Genomic DNA, 17,085 nt, shown 5'->3' on the forward strand with positions numbered 1-17,085 from the left:
ATCCGGAGAAATTGGTCAAGTTGTTTAAATTAAGAGAGATTAAAACAGTCAAATTTTACCACATATATCAGCTATCATTTTCTGATTGTGCTCACACTTCTTTACCTCGAGGAAACTCAGTGAAAGTCATATCTTTTCACAACTTTTGAAACATGCATATTAATGTAAAACTTTAAATCCTCAGCAGACCTTTCTGTTATAACGATCCAATGTGTGTGTCTTTATGTGTGTGTGTCTGTGTGCCTGTGTGTGTGCACGTGTATCTTACCGGCAGGCTTATTGAACCTTGAGCAGCTCCTCAGGCAGTTCCTCATCTCAAAGGAGACTCTGTCAGTGCGCATGCTTGATGACAGTCAGGACCCAACCCCACTCCTGAAGGAAATCCGGGATGATAAGACGGCCACCATCATAGTCGATGCCAACGCCACCATGTCGCATATCATTCTGGAGCGGGTCAGTATGGTTCAGTATCTACATGGGTCATATATACACCAAGAACTCGGATTTATTCAAGGGTAAAAAAATAACTTTCTATTAAAAAAAAAAAATCACCCAGGATTCAAAGCTGTTTTATTTCCTATGCGCTTCATAAAGAAAAGTAAAGGAAAAATGCCTCTAGCAAAAAGTATTCAAGGCTTTTAAAGTCGATGAGTGTGAGGGTAAAGATTCTTATGATACACAAAGTGGTTTTTAACTTCTCTGTTTTAACCTGAAAATATAGAGGTCATGTTTCCAATATGGCATCAAGATTACTGTGTAGCAGAAAAAAAAGGAAATATCTTTTTCACAGCCGTGATACATTTGCCCTCTTGAATCCAAAGACAGATTACGTGTATTTATGCACTTTTGGCAGGCAGGGTTTCAGAGCCTGGAGTCATAAACATAGTCCAAAAATAAGAGGCGAATGAATTGAGTCAACCTTGTTTAACAAATGTCAAATTAAATGGGTGAGAGCGCTAAATCAAGTTCTATCCCAATGATTCATCTTCCATAAATGAGAATTTTGCACAGTTAAGTGGATTAGTGTAAGTAAAAGAAAAAAAAACAGATTTATAAAATAAAGGGTCTCTTTGTCTGCTCTCTTATCCTGCTGCCTGTAATGGATTCAAGGAAGCTGCGCTTTTTCCAGTGTAGCAGATGAAGTGGACTGATTCTCTCATGTCCTTTTCATCTTTTATTGATGTGTTGCTTCTTTGTCTTGTCACAGTATATTTTATTTTAATAAAAAACATAACAATGACACGCTGTAAACTTTTCCATTTTAGAAAAGCAGCGATCTACGTAAGTGTAGTTTTTCTGTCAGGACTAACAATATGACCTTTATAGGTTTTGTTGCTCTGAAACGTACAATGAAGAATTTTGCCATACCATCCCCATACCGTTACTTTTCTAACAATGGAACTAGCAGTAATTATCACATCTATTTTGACCTTGAAAACGTGAACTCCAACATAATGCAGTAGCTTCTTTTGAATAGAGACTTCTGTGTATAAAGAACCTCCATGGCATCCATGAAGGTGATTGTGAGAGCTGTAGAAGCGCCGGTGCTTTGCAGCAACATATGGCCTCTGAGTAATTAATACACACCTCATTATTTCTAGAAAACGATGGATGGATGGCGAGAGTGGAGATGACATTGACTGAAAAAAAATAGGAGATGTTTCTCTCGCATTCCACCTCTTCCCCTCTCATTTACTCCTTTATATTCTCGCCCACAGTAGTCCACAGTCTCAATCTCTTGCCCAATCAAGTGTTCATGCTGCCATCAGTGGTCATCCAGTCACCATGGTAACTGTGACAACCCTGGGCTACAGAGCAGCGGGAGGCCACAGCCGGATGTCTCTCCCTCTCTCTGTGTCTTTTTTTCATGGGACTACTTCTCCCCTGTTTCTCCCTCCCTCTTCCCCCTGTTTCTCACTAATGCTGGGGAGACAATTTCACTTTTGTCTTCACACCTCTCCTCCCTATGTGGTCTTGTACACTCATCCCTCTCCCTCACAGTTTTTGTCAGTCTGACAGAAGACAGTCTGGCATGCAGAGCGCCCAGTTGCCAAAAGTGTCAAAGCTGTGGACCAACATTTTTGCCAGTCTGAGATGATAAGAGCAGGCATCTCATGTGCTGGGACAGAATCATCCTTTGTGATGGAAGGCACATTTCTCTGTTTACATCTTGCATCACACCCTCATCACACAAAGGTCTCCCTCTCTGAGGTTTTAGCATTCAGAGGGGTTTAGGTCAGCTGTGTTAGCATTCTGAATGTAATCTTGTTCCGTCAGGCCTCCATTGTTGTATGCTGCGGTACCAAAGTGGGACAGGCTGTGAGTCCAGTGTATGGGGACCATAAAGATCATGTGCACAGACCAAATGCTGGTCTACAACAACAGGAGCAATAAGAGCCAGATAGGGCAGAGAAGCTGGTGTTAAAGCAGCAAAGGATATTTTTCATCAGCTGTTTGCTCTGTTTTTTATGTGGGCAGTAAACAAAAGCAATTCAGGTTACAATGTCAGTTTCTGTTTGGCACGGTGTTAAAGGTTCAGGTCACAAAGACAAATTTTATAACAAACTAAATATATTAAAGGGAGGGAATTTTATTATTACATCTGAAAGGATCGTTCTCAGTTTAATATTGAAAGTTCTGTGTGAAAGTTTTTGTGACCACCAGTGTGGGCCTCTGTGCTTTATACACTTTTATTATTTACGGTCCTTCAGAAGTAAACAGAGACCTCTAAAATCTCAAAAAACTTCTCAACAGATGTTAGGCATGTAGCTTTCCTATCTGCTTAAGGTATATCATTAAACTATTTCTTAGAATGAGCTCAGTGTGGACGATAATTATCACTGAGAAATGTTAATTTCATTTCAGACAGGTGCAGAATAACTGCATTTTGAGTAATGTCTCAGAAGACTATTAAATTTATTTCATGCTAAGGTGAAGTTTTACTCAACACTTTGGATTTTTTTTGTCCTCAAACGGTCTGTGTAGTTTAACATCATACACTCCTTTAAGAGTATGTAATGCATATCAAAATCTGCATAATGTTGTGACAGGAGAGAAGCTGAAAGCTTGGTGAGTTTCTTTCTAATTTACTTGTAGCTTTAATGTAAAGAAACCATTCAAAGTTCATCCTGTCCTCCTTGACTGCTCCTTCCTGTGACTTTGACTGAATCACACTGTAAGACGGAGCATTGGGCAGCATAGTAATGCACCTCCAAAACTAATTGCTCCATTGAAAGCCATCCTCAGATAAGAATGTGTCTCGTCTTATCAAGATGTGGATTTGATCTGTCTACTGTGGAGAGAAGCTTGAGTTACACCGATTCACTGACCTCTCAACTTCTTTCTGGAAACCCTTTATTCTTGACTGTCAAAGCTTTCTGTTAAACACTCCCTCTCCCTCCTCGACCCAGATCTTAACATCTTTTTTTTTTCCAAATGCCAATCCTAGAGTTTTCAGTTCTGTGCACTTTACACCTCTCCCTTACGTTTCTCTTTATCTCTCCCCTTCTGCCCCTCTCGTCTTTTCTTTCTGCAGGCATCAGAGCTAGGAATGCTGTCAGTCTACTACACTTACATCTTCACTTCTCTGGTAAGCAAACGGGACGGTGTGGGGGTTTAGTGACTGTACTGAGCTCATCAGTACTCAATGTGTTTCTATTAAGTGGCTGAAATAGAAATTTTAATTAGTTCACTGATCATGAATATGAGAATAAAGTGAAGCACAAAAATGTAGACACAAAGTATTTTTAGGGAAGTTATTAAAGTTCAGTCATTAAATGATCTGATTCCTCCATTACTGCATCTTGCTGGGTGTCACTGTTGCTGTGGCTCCAGACGTTGTTTGTTTGCCCTTGCTGGCTTGAGAGCACTCCTGGACCAAACAGAGTCATGGTTATTATCATAATATATTCTCTTTGTACTATTGCTGTGGTTGCTGCTGCTATTATTATGACTATGAGAAGCCTGCCAACTCCTGCTGAATGAGTGATGAAGTCATCGTCCTCAGGGTCGACAAACATCTCTGTCTGTGAATGAGCTGAGGAGCTCCACACATCTTTTATTTAAAACATCCCTTTCTTTCTTTCTCTTGTGCCTTTCTTTCCCTTTTTTTCTCTATAGTGTTATTTCTTATCATTAAAGTCTGACTTTTGTTTCATTTGATTAGAGTATTTAGTAGAAGCCCAATTCCAAAGATGTTGAGATTTAATGTACTGTGATAATAAAAAAACACAATTCATAGTTTTCCAAATATGCATACATGCACATATGTTCCTAAAAATAAAATAGTGCAGACTACATATCATATACTGAAACTAATAAAATGTTATTCAAGGAAAATATTTGTTCATTTTAAACTTGATGCCAGCAACACATTGCAAAAATATTGTGACAGGGGCATGTTTACAGAGTGTTGCATCACCTCTTCTCTAACAACACTCTGTAAACGTTTGGGAACCAAAAAGACCCCTTTCTGGAGCTTTAAAAGTGCAATGCTGTCCCATTTCTGCCTGATATAGAATTTCAGCTGCTCAACAGTTCTGGGTCTCTGGGGTTACATGGTTTGTGTTGTGATGTGACAAATGTCATTCATTACTCAGACTCTTTTGCTGCAAAGCAAAGTTGTTTTAATGTGTGTTGAATGTTGTCTGGCATTGTCTCGCTACAACATGCAAGGTCTTCCCAAAGAATGGCACGGTTTTGAAGGTGGCATATTTTTCTGTTTAGATATTGTTAAGCAGATGTGTAAGCTACCCATGTCATAAGCACTTTTGTAACCACATACCATCACAGGCATTTGCTTTTTAACTGTATGATGATAACACATGATAACTCCATTTCGGCTGTCCACACACAAAGTGATCTGTTCCACGGCTCACCAGGGCCTCACTTATCTGGAACTGTGAATATTAAGCATGTTTACTATTTAAGATCCAATTTGGACTGTCTCAAACACAAAACCTTATCCAGGGTATTTTGAAAATGAAGACAAGCTTATAGCATGAGTCCCCGTTGTTCTTAGGGATGGGAATTGATAAGAGGTCAATACTGATGCCCTTATCAATTCTGCTTATCGATCTGATTCTTTATCAATTCCTGTAGTGAATTTTCTTGGTACAAAAGTAGCTTTACAGGTTTTCTTTGTCAACAACATTTAATTTAGTTTATACTGTAAGTTAATAAAATGTAATTGGTCTCTGAGTCTGGATATTTCTGGGCATAATTATACAGAAACAGGTAAAAATTGCACACAATGTGACGTTGATGTACTGTGTTGTAATATATCAATAATTCAAGTGGGCCATCTAGTGTCTCAAAGTGGTTATAGCAATGGTTTAAGTTGTTTGGAAGCTTTTTGTAGTTATGAAGTCAGCCATGAGCCAATAGCCTGTTAGCTTTTGACATTTGAAATTCTCAGTATTTTTTACTAAGAGTTGATGTGATATGTTTCTGTGATGAAAGTTGAAATTACATTCTGAAGCTGAAGTTTCACTGATGTATGCTAACTGCTAGTATATCAATGCAGTTTCCCATATACGTTAGCATAAAGCTTCGCTATTTTGTTATTTTGGTAAATAAGGTGATTTGTACCTTTTCGAATGTACTGAATATGAATCTCCTGAGAGAGAGTGATGTACATTTCTTTATGAAGTCAGTTCTTCAGTAAAACTTCAAGCTGAAAATCCTGAATCAGAGTTTTCTTGGGATACGTTATCTAACTGCAAAGCTAAGATAGCTGCAGCAGACTAGTTGACGTAAGGCCCGGCGGCTCCGGCTCAATGTAAAGAATTGATAAGGGACTCATTAAGCACAAAGGTTAACGATATTGATGGATTGAAACATTTCTTATCTAATCTCAACAGGAAGCGGTTTTCGATTCCCTTCCCTTGTTGTTGTTCCCCTCATTTTTTGTCTTGCATTACTTCAACATACCAGGATGACCGCTTGGCTGGTGTTGATTTTTCCACGTTTGTTGCGTTACTCTAAAGTCATCACACAAGCTTCCGTGGGCTCTTATGGCTATGCAATCTTTAACTGTGTGGTCTGGTAGTCTCATGTGCAGGTTTGATCTTAAAGTTGGCCTTCAAGTGGAGGATGTGACATCCATACCTTCTGGAAGGGATGTCCAACCGTCAGACCTCAGGACATGTTTCTATGAATCTTATGGTTCCTTTTTTTGCACTGAACAGCTTCATCCTGTATTAGAGGTGAGGGTCAGTTAGGGAGACTTAGGGTTAGGGATATTGGATGAGGTTAGGGTTAGTGGGTAGGGTCAGGGTTAACTCTGGGTAAGGGTTCGGGTTGTATCTAGTCACATGTCTTTTTTTAATCTGTATCCTGGTTTGCAAACCAAGGGTCAGTGCCTAGCAAGATTTTTTTGTTTGTTTTTTAGATTTTAATCCCTCTCATAGTTAGTTAAAAGTGGTGTGGCCGCTTGAGATCACTTTCCTGCAGCAACTCATTTGGAACACTTGTAATTACAATTATCCTTGTACCAAACAAAAAAATGAAATAAAAAAAATTATCCATATTTTAGTCTGAACCACTGATTGAAAACATGCAATGCTTTGTCATCTGCGTGCCCAAAGTTTCCATGACAAAACTTTATAAATGAGGTTTCAAACTGGTTGTTGCACACCATACAGAGTGAAAACATCTTGAAAAGTTCAGTTGCGCTAAAGTGAGGGTTATCCCTTATAGGGCATAATTCAGCACTCATCATATGAAATTAAATAGACACTGAATTGGAGTGCTGGTGTGTTTGCAAGTAGACACTGAATTATCTGTGATACTTATTTAAAGATCTCAAATATAGTGGTTCGGGGAAGACGTGATGCTGGGCTGAACTGACCAGATAGCTGCTCCCTAATGGAAATTGATGAGGTTCTCAACACTAGCTCTAATAGTGCTGTAAAGATGATTCATATCACACTGATTTATGACTCATTAAGAGTGGGCTCCTGCCATCTTCATGTTTTTATCCACAGCCCTCGACATAGTCACCTCTCCCTTTGTCTCTCTACTCTCCATTCTTTCTCACCTTTTTTTTTTTTTTGCTTCCTTTTACGTCTATAGCTAAATAAGCTCCTTTGTCACCCTCTTGCAGAGATTTAAGAGATACTAGAGAATAACCTCTTAATCCCCCATCCCACCACCATTCTCAAAAAAACAGCCATTGCTCAGTGACAGCATCATTAATAGCTTCAGCTAACTTCATTAAAATGGTCAGTGTGCCCTGAGCACTGAGCATCGCGGTGTGTAATGCAGAAGCTGTGAATGGAAAAAAGAGCCACTGCTATCTTCGTGGTCGTCATAGTGATTTATCCTATTTCCTGTGTTTTCAAATGGCTTTTCTGTTTGTGTGACCACCCAGTCACAGAGCGGGAAGTTTTATTGTTGACTCACAGTTCATGTTATTTCATCTCATTTTCCAAACTCATTGTGATAATTCACCTATGAACATGGCAATGATATACTGAAGGTTTTTGGTAACTCTTTGATCCACTACAAGTACACTGTGCTGTTCCATCTCTGTTGTTCAAAGTAGCATAGAGCTTTGTTCAAAACTAAGACTTTTTGTTGTTTTCTAGTTGTGCTGACAAAAAAAGTAATGTAGACCATTGTGGTGTACTAAGGTTGTGATTTTGAGAGGCTGAGGTTGTGTGCAGATAAAAACAGAATAATTGGTGTACTCATGACCTGAAGCCAGACCTGACATTGGGCCCTTCAAACATTGTCACTCTATCCATTTCGGGTGAATGCTGAATTTCTGAGGTACAAGCAAACTCCACTTCTTGGTGAAAACCAGACACACAGAGCATTATTAATGGTTAACACAAGAGCATTTGCTTAAAAAGCAAAGAAAAATTATAAGAAAGCATTTCTCTACTGTTTGGACATGCCCTTGTACTTATTTAAACAGCTGAGAAAACACAATCACAGTTAAATCGGCCAATAAGGGCCTAATTTGGTGGTTTGTTTGCTTGTTGGATTGTTCATGTCAGTCTGCCAATGAGTGTGAAATGATTTCCAAAATTTGAAGAAAAATGTAAATGCGTACAAACGGGGTTTCCAGCAAAAAATGTTTACTCTATCAAAAGCCCATTGTCCTCACTGTCAAAAAAATATATATATATTCCAAGATAAAAAGCAGTAAAATGTTTCTCTAACACAAATCTACTTCACTTAGTTGTAAACAGGCAGCAGTGACTATAAACAGTGTTAACGAATGTATTAGACTACTGCCCAGAGTAAAGTGGCCTTAAATGAACAGTGTATTGAAGACTACTAAAACACTTTTTAATTACCCTGTTATGGTTAATCCACCAGGGTATGCAAGCCCTTTAATCAAAATGATATATTTAATCCTAAAATATAAATACTGTTTTTATATTGAATTCTCAAACGTTGTATGTTGGTTGTATGTTATTTTTGATCAATTTCTGACTTCTTAGAGAATTCCAGTTTTCTGGCTCAAATTTGGGAATAAAAACCAGATTAAAACTCCTCACTTCTGATTCAAATGGTGAGTCACAAATTTCTGAAATGGAAAGAGTCAGAGTTTAAGCACTCCATGGTGCTAAGTGGTTTTCTTATTTTTACGACATTTGCCAAGCACTGAATATCTCTAATATTACGACCAAACATGAATTACACTCTCACATGGTCATAAAAAAATCATCATAATGATTAAATGCAGGGCAGTGTCGCTTAAACACACAGTAATCAGTTATTCAGGTTGGCGCTACTATATCATTTGTTATGGATGTGACACCTCAAAGATCCGTCGCCACCACAACATGCAGACACGAGTGAGTTTCTTTTAGAACAATCTGTCTCGACAAAACTGTTACCATCCAGAGATCCAAATCCACATTGTATCAGTATGACAGAAAAAAAAAATCTTTTACCTCTGGGATTAGACCCAGAAACCTACTTGCTCTGTCTGGGGCAAAAATGCTAACCACTGCGCCACCATGCAGCCCAGTTCTGAAAAGTAATCCAGAAGAGTTCCACATTTCTACAAATCTACTGTTTCATTGAGCAGACCCTTTTGTCCATAGCGAAGTGCAGCACAAGCAAGAGCTTGGACTGCAGGGAAAACCTTTGTAAGTGTGACAAAGTCTTTCAAGTTTGATTGGCTGCAGGTGCTGCATCTAGTGCCAGAAGGGTTTTTTTTAATGTGTTTATTATATGATTACTTTTTGATTTCGCAAGAAACAAAAATTATTTTTTATAAAAAAATGTATATTTTTAGGGGGGCTGCATGGTGGCGCAATGGTTAGTGCTGCAGCCTCACAGCAAGAAGGTTACCGGTTTAATTCCCAGCTTGGCCAGTGGGCCTTTCTGTGTGGAGTTTGCATGTTCTCCCTGTGCATGTGTGGGTTCTCTCCGGGTCCTCTGACTTCCACCCACAGTCCAAAAACATTCTTATCAGGTAATTGACCATTCTAAAATGCCCATAGGTGTGAGTAAATGGTTGTCTGTCTCTGTCAGCCCTGGGATTGGCTGGCGACCAGTCCAGGGTGTACCCCGCCTCTCGCCCAATGACAGCTGGGATAGGCTCAAGCCACCCGCGACCCTGAACAGGATAAGCGGTTAAGAAAATGAATGAATGAATGAATGAATGTATATTTTTAGTGTTCAAGGTTAGACTTAACCAGCAGGGATAAGCTGGCTTTTACCAACCAGAGGTGTTCATTATTTTGTGCTAGTACTCAGATCCTGATAGTACTTCCTCATAATGAGCACATGTGACTGCCAGGAACCCAGCTGCTGGAGTGTGAGGACTCCTTGTTATTCTTGTTTAGCACTTGAGGTGTGATTCCTCATTGACTGTCCCATAATAAGATAAAGTAATCACACTTACACCATGTTTTCCCATCACCAGCTCATTTCCAGCTTAGTGGTCCCTGAAACATTTTATCAGCAGGATCCAGTGGCTGGTCTCATCCACCTCCACCAAGAAGAGGTTTCTATTCTTGACCTCTACACCACTGGTAAGTGTGAGGGTGGATTGAAAGAGCTGGTTGTTTGTGTAAACCGCAAACTAAGAAACCATTGTGCACAATCTCAGTTGTGCTCAGGCCAAATACTCTGAGCCAGAGCCTAATGATAAACCACGAGTTTCAGCTGTAGCAAACCTAGCTACAGGCAGAGGAAATAAATCTGAGGACAGGTCAAAGCTGCACAGCAGGAGGTCACAGTTAAACAAGCTTGTGGTGCATAGAATACAATGACTGAATGCTTGACCCAAGAGCCTGTAAAAAAAGAATAGCACCGTAAAAGACTGAGACAAGCACAGGAGCTAGGCTATCACCTGCTGCAGACAGGACTATTTGCACTAGATTTAACCATTTTAAAGAAAATGTAACACAAACAGAAGTGTTAGGTCTTCAATGTTTCATAGTTTTATTTCTGAATCAGTTGCCATCCATGTGCTGCAGGTTAAATACTTAAGCATCTCAGTTGTAGCTGCTCTATCAGCTGGACAAGAGAATCAGGGGTCTGAAAGAGATGCCAGCCTTTTATATTTATAAACTAAGACTGATCTTTCTCCTCTTCAGGCAAATGAAGAGGTCTGTGTTTATTGCTATATTTACCTTGTTAGGGCCATTGACCTCAGTCATGCATGCTTTAACCCAAGTGTTGAGGCAGAGTCCTTTGCAAAGTCTGAGAGCTGAATGCACAAATGCTTTGAATGTCAGGTACTCAAATATGACTTTTTTTCCTCAGTTATGACTTGCTAAGTTTTGTTTAAGTGAGAATAGTTTATTCAATTGAAAAAATAAATTTTCTTTTTAAATCTAGAAGCATTCATTTGCTTGTATGATCTAATGAAATGTGAACCATTAAAATACAAGGAGAGGAAGATAGTTTAATTAAAGATATTACTATAAATCTTTTTATTTACCTGCGTGCACATGCACACAGGAAAATAAAAAGATTTATAGTAATGTGTGTGTGTGTGTGTGTGTGTGTGTGTGTGTGTGTGTGTGTGTGTGTGTGTGTGTGTGTGTGTGTGTGTGTGTGTGTGTGTGTGTGTGTGTGTGTGTGTGTGTGTGTGTGTGTGTGTGAGCAAACTTGCACACTCTCTTGCTGGTAGCAGGTGTTCTGGTACAGATATTTTCTTATCTCAGTGAGCAAATAGCATTTCTAAAGCCCATTTACAGGTTAGGCTTATCATTTAGGCCTTCTCCTCTCTACCTGAAAAATGTGTTATCATTATGCAACCTGTGACCTGACAAATTTACATCTTTCTAACAGTGTTTAAATGAACATGGTAATTTCATTTTATGGGAAATGAATTACAGGCACGGTTAGCACTGTTTTGAAGAAATTTATTTTCAAGTATTTTTTTTCTATTTTCAGAAGCATGTAGATCAAAGGAAATGATGGTAGCGTGCCTTTATGTTGCCTGATTCTAACCTGTCCATTACAGGGTTAAGACGTCAGTTACATTCAAAGCAGACTAAGCATCAACTTGTGTGGTCAAAGTTGTAGTCAGAGAAGCCAAAAGAGCAAACAAACAGTTCAAATTAGCCAAAGAAAAATCATTGTTGATGTGTTGTACAAAGAAAAAAAGAAGAAAACAAGGCAGGAAAGTCAGAGCTAAAAACTGTAATCAGGAGCTGCATTGATTCCTGTTCTGTATTGACCTTGTCTCACTTTATCTACTGCGCTCTAATTAGCAAATTAGGCTACCTTTTAACAGGCAGAGACTTTTGCTATGCTGAAAACTAAAAACAGTAAAATCCAGCAGATTATTGTCAGGACATCTGTCCACAGTAATGACATTCTCATCATATATTCTCCCTTTGTTTAAAGGGGCTGTGAGGAGTTTCTAAGTGATCTTGCAAAAGTCTCCCTTATAGATATATGCCTGATTGTAATCCACACTTAAAAAAGAGATTATCAGCACCAATATTACAGGTTACATGTTGTTTTAAAATGCTATTTCTTAGCTTCCTGATCGAGTCGAGCAGAACCACAGTAATTTATGGCGTGTCTAAGTCTCTATGACAACACTACATCGGCTGACGAGGTTTAGTGGTGAGAAGAGAGATCTGTGTTTTTCTCTGCTGAAAACAATTTCTTTAATTTTGCAGTGATGATGTACACAGGAGCCTAACTGTCAAACAGAAAAAGGACAGAAGAGCAGAAGACAGCTAATTGAGAGAGTGATAGAGCCAGAGCTAAAGGCTAAAACACAGGGGCTAAGCTGTTTATGATAATATTGCATGTGTAACCCACATGAGCAGTTATTCTGCCGTGGTCTGTTCAAACTTGAGAGTCTATAAATAAAATAAAGAGTGAGGGTTATGTTAGCTCTGCTTGGTAGATGACTGGCAGGACATGACCAGGATTCACCAATGTTACACATTATGGACATGTCTTAGAGCATTGGGCTGCCAGCTGCGCTAAATATAAACAGCTACTAATCTACATACAAACTGACAGAGTTTACTTGATGTCATGTTAGCCTACATATACCTCAACTCACCTTTGTTTGTGTTTGAGTTTCTGTCCTGTATGAGCTGCTCCACACAAATTGCACCATGAGGGATTAATAAAGTTTTCTGAATCTGAATCAGATATGAAATAACATAACACCGAGCTGCTGATGTCGCTACATATAGCGGGTTACTACAACGTTTGCTTGATGTCACATTTCAAACCATAGCATTACATGACTACTGATAAATATCTTACCTCAGTGCGTTGTATCCAGTAAAAAGTTGTCTTGAACAAAGAAAATTTGTTTCGATCCAATCTCCATACAATTCCAAAACAAACACACGCCTCGCTAAAAGTAATTTAAGTCAGTGTGTGTGAGACTCTGGGCCAGAAGGTGGCGAGGCAGTCCAATTAAAACAGATCCTCCTCATAGCATCTTTGAACAAAAATGAAACATTAAAAAAGACTCTCTGACGTAACGTAGCTGTAGTTTGTTCTCCTCTCATGTGCTTTATTCGTGCACTGTCTAAATTAGCCCATGCTCAAGGTTCGCTGTTGGATTATTGTTCGTGCTTTGACATCAGTTTGACTTAATTAAGCTTCAAAGTGTTTCTGTACAGGAGCCGTTTCTCATCCTGGGGAATTAAGGTGTTGTTTGAGTAGATATCAAAGACGGTAATTGTAAGGTTTATTTAAGCCGTTTTTTTTTCTTTTCTTTTAACAGTTTAATGTTTTGCTAATTCTAGTTTCTTTTACTTCTTAATGCCAGTTTGCGCTGTTTGTTGATACCACACACACACGTACACACACTTTAAAAAAACAAGACGTCTCTACTCCATACTCTGTTTTCCTTTGCTGCAATTGGAGAGTTATTTGGAGTGTAACAGAGTTCATGTCTGATGATGATCCTTGTGGGGTTGCATAAACTGGATTCTTGATTTTCTATTTTAAACAAGAATGTGTGTAAGCATGTCTACTACTTCCCCTCATTAAACCAGCATAGATTTAAAAAAAACATGGGAGCCTTCAGTTATTTACCTTGCAGATATTTCAATGCCTGTGATTATAACAATCATCTGCTGCTTAAACTCGTTTAAATACATCGTTTTGACTGTAAGATCTCAATTTAATCATGGTCTGATCAGAAGAGCATCTAATTCAGCTTAATAGCGATGAAGAGACTGAAGTATATTTAGCTCTATGTGATCATAGTGTGAAGGACTGGGTGAGTTAACTGAAGGGGTTGGATTAATTTGGTGGAAAGTAGAAACTGTGTTGAGGCTTATTAGAGGTAAGCCTCTGTCATGCCAGCTTTCATAATTATCTGTTTGGTCAGTGATGCAGCATGAGTCAACACTTCAGTGATTAATCCCATGGCCCACTGATGAAAGAGCTTGCATGTTGAACTGTGTACACCCCCTGACACACAGTAAGTGATATCCAACAGAAGCCAAACCCTCTATAATGTACAGTTGAATATAGCACAACAGGTTTTGATGTTCACCTCGTGACCGAACAAACTAAGACATGAGAAATGATTCAGCTTAAACCTGAGTAATGTATCACAGGTTTAGACAGTTTGATCCTCAGGAGAGTGAGGCGATCTGAGGTTTAAATGACACTTTAAATTACCGCTTATCTCCTTAAGTGACACAGAGGAAAACAAATTGACCCTTCCTGCAAACACTGTCATCATTACTCAAACCAAGCACTCAAATAATGAGTATTTTTATTAGAGGCTGTTTCTGCACAGCTCTGCATTTCTGCTGGAACACTAAAAGGTGTGAAGTATTGCCCATGTTTCCCCGGACTCAAAACTTTCCCCACATCACAGTAGCTTGGACAATTCAAGCTTTATCTAATGTTAAAGTTTGACATCGGACTGGATGCTGCCTGAAGCTGCTTAATGTCTTCATCCCACAAACCTGATCAGAATGCAGTGTCATCCTGATAAACCTTAAACCTTTATTACCAAAAGAATATAGATACATACCAAGTGGTTAAAAGTTGCATGGGTATTACTGGTGTCATTTTATTGTGCTCGAGAGCTCTAGCCTTTGTCCAAGGACTCAGCAACACCTGCTAATGTCTCTTTAATTTTCACAGAATTATTACAGCTGGCATGATCAACACAATCCTCCACCTGAGGAAAACAATGATAATGAGGCTTTGTAATGCCCTTCACTTCACAGAAATCTGTGCAGAATCATTCTCAGCAATAAGATGTAATTACAAGGTGGCACGGCCAACTCAAAAATGAAGAAGCAGGCTCTACAGTGCCAGTTTCCAATATGTAATCAACTTGTCTCTGTAAAAAGGCTTTTGTTTGGAAATTTCATTTTATGCACATGCTGTTTTGTCAATGCAGAATGTCTCAGATGTGTTTAGACTGACCTCACAATGGGTGCGTCTCACAGCGATAAAGTCCCATCCTTCCTTCCTTCCTCCACTTGCGTCGTTCACTTGCATCGCAGTCCCTCCCACCAGAGATGCATGGGAGAGACGCAAGGAAATGAAGAGAGGAGGGAGGATGGAGGAGATTTCGTTTTTAGAGTAATGGGACATCGTCTCCCCCAGAGCGTCACATGAAGCGACGTGTTACAGTAATGACGGCATCAGCTGATCACCTCTGGATCATCAGTCAGCTCTAACAGCTGTGTGCACATCTAGGCATGTGCGCTGTGATAACTCTGATAAAACATAAACAATAACAGAGCTTTGTCTGATCCTTTAACCAGTTTAGCAAACACGATACCAAGAAGAAAACCTGCTCTCTGTTTATTCTGTGTGCTGTTTAGAAGCTCATGGATCACTTTACCGGTAAAATGTGTAATTGTTAGATTATTTATGAATTATTTAGCCTTTATCTAGATCGTGAACTCTGAAATGTATTAATGTGACCTAGTTTATTGTGTTTCAGGAAGATATTATTTATTAGATTTCAGTATTAATCCTCCATTATATTGATTTGATGATGGTTGTGTTCAGTGTTTTGTGCTTTAAACTCACAACAAACACTTTGTTACCAGATTTATGATCAGTTTCTGAACTATCCTCTGTGCCTGTCCTCAGCTCATCTTTTCTCTCTCATTGAATTCGGTTGTGTTTGTGAAGTTTCATGGAGAGAAGTCTGAGCCGCTGCAGCGTCCAATCAGAGTGTGATATCCCATATGGGGGCGTGTCTGTCAGTGAAAAGACTTCCGCAAAGCCGGCTCTCGTGTTTCCTCAATCATAGCTCCTCCGATCAGTCTCCTCTATGCTCTCTCTTCTCTCCTCTGAGCACAATAATCGCTTTGGAACAGTCTTCAAAATGGCAACTAAGAAAGTGCTTCCGGTGCCGCGGAGAAGAGAGGACGGAGGAGGCACAAAATTAACGCATTGAGACGCACCCAATGAAACTGATTCAGATGCAGGAAATGCTCATAGAGTTAGGACAACATTTGAGGGCTTTCAGATCAACAAGGCTGGGCAGCACCATCGTCATCAGCATTGTACCAGACTATGGACAGGTACTAAATTAGGTACTTTTATAGGTACCAACCAAATCTGTCTGTAGTAACAAGTACCAATCCACATAAAATCAAACAGTACCATGTTTTGATACCTAAGTGTATCCTTGTGACTGTGAGGGAGTGGAAGAGAAGGCGATTTTCCATGCTGGACTTGAACACAGCATTACAAGTTTATATATTGAGAAATAAATATGTTAATTGAAAAACTTTGAGATTTTATTATGGAAAAATTACTATTTATAACCAAATAAACACACACAAAAATACAAAAAATTGGTACTGTTGAGTACTGATACCGATTGACAGGTACCAGGCATTGGTACCATAGTGTTTTGAATTTGAAAGGTACCCATCCCAATACAAGACACCAGTGTTACAGTTGATTCACCTAGTGGCCACAATGGCCTCAGAAAAACTGTGTTCCCCTTCACTTAACAAAGGGTCAGATTCACTGTCCATGTAAGTCCACAAAATATTCATATGACACCGTCATATTGCCCCAGACATTGGGGTGTTTTCCAAGCAATCCAATCCATTATTGTGTTTGTTTGATTTTTTTATTTTTATTTTTTTTATGCAAACGCTTCAGTAGCAGAACATCATACCATTTCTTCATTTTCTGGTTGTGCATCAGACATGTTTTATGTTATTGCTAACTGAAGTTTGAAGTGGAAATTACTGACACCGACAGCCCACAGCTGCAAGTAACAGATGTTTTTAAGGCTAGAAACATATTACCCCCCCTCATACAGTCTCATGCCCTGCTTTTGTGTACAACAAGAAAAGAAAAGAATAAACACAACACTTTGAAGTAATGTGTACACTGTCTATAAAAAAAGCCCACAATAATGTGAAAGAGAAAGCAAAGGCCAAACACTAGTTTGCTTCTTAAATTATTTTCATAAAGTTGTACACAGCCTCCAAGCACTCTAAAGGTAAGTGGTTTAGAAGATCAAACAAGCATACTCGGATATTAATAAGACATTATAAAGATTTATATTGTACCTATTTATGAAATGTCCTTAAAACCTAAGCTACAACAGCAAATAATCAATCATGCAGCATTATAACAAGTGATGATGAATATGCAAGTTTCTTAAGAGAGGCGTGAAATATT

At 39.0% G+C, this 17,085-nt stretch overlaps 1 protein-coding gene across 4 annotated transcripts in view; it reads left to right on the top strand.

The window, feature by feature from the left end:
* Positions 1–17,085, top strand: part of grik4 (glutamate receptor, ionotropic, kainate 4) — a 348,334-nt gene that overhangs the window by 234,237 nt on the left and 97,012 nt on the right. For all 4 annotated transcript variants that reach the window (XM_074678961.1, XM_074678963.1, XM_074678964.1 and 1 more), the window contains exons 7-8: positions 275–453; positions 3,536–3,589. In XM_074678961.1, the coding sequence (XP_074535062.1) occupies positions 275–453; positions 3,536–3,589 (233 nt within the window). The remainder of the gene's footprint in view (positions 1–274; positions 454–3,535; positions 3,590–17,085) is intronic.

The sequence above is a fragment of the Halichoeres trimaculatus genome, unplaced genomic scaffold, assembly GCF_033239565.1.
Source record: "Halichoeres trimaculatus isolate MK-OKI-2021-1 unplaced genomic scaffold, fHalTri1.1 fHalTri1_scaffold_9, whole genome shotgun sequence".
In the NCBI taxonomy this organism is placed as follows: Eukaryota; Metazoa; Chordata; class Actinopteri; order Labriformes; family Labridae; genus Halichoeres; species Halichoeres trimaculatus.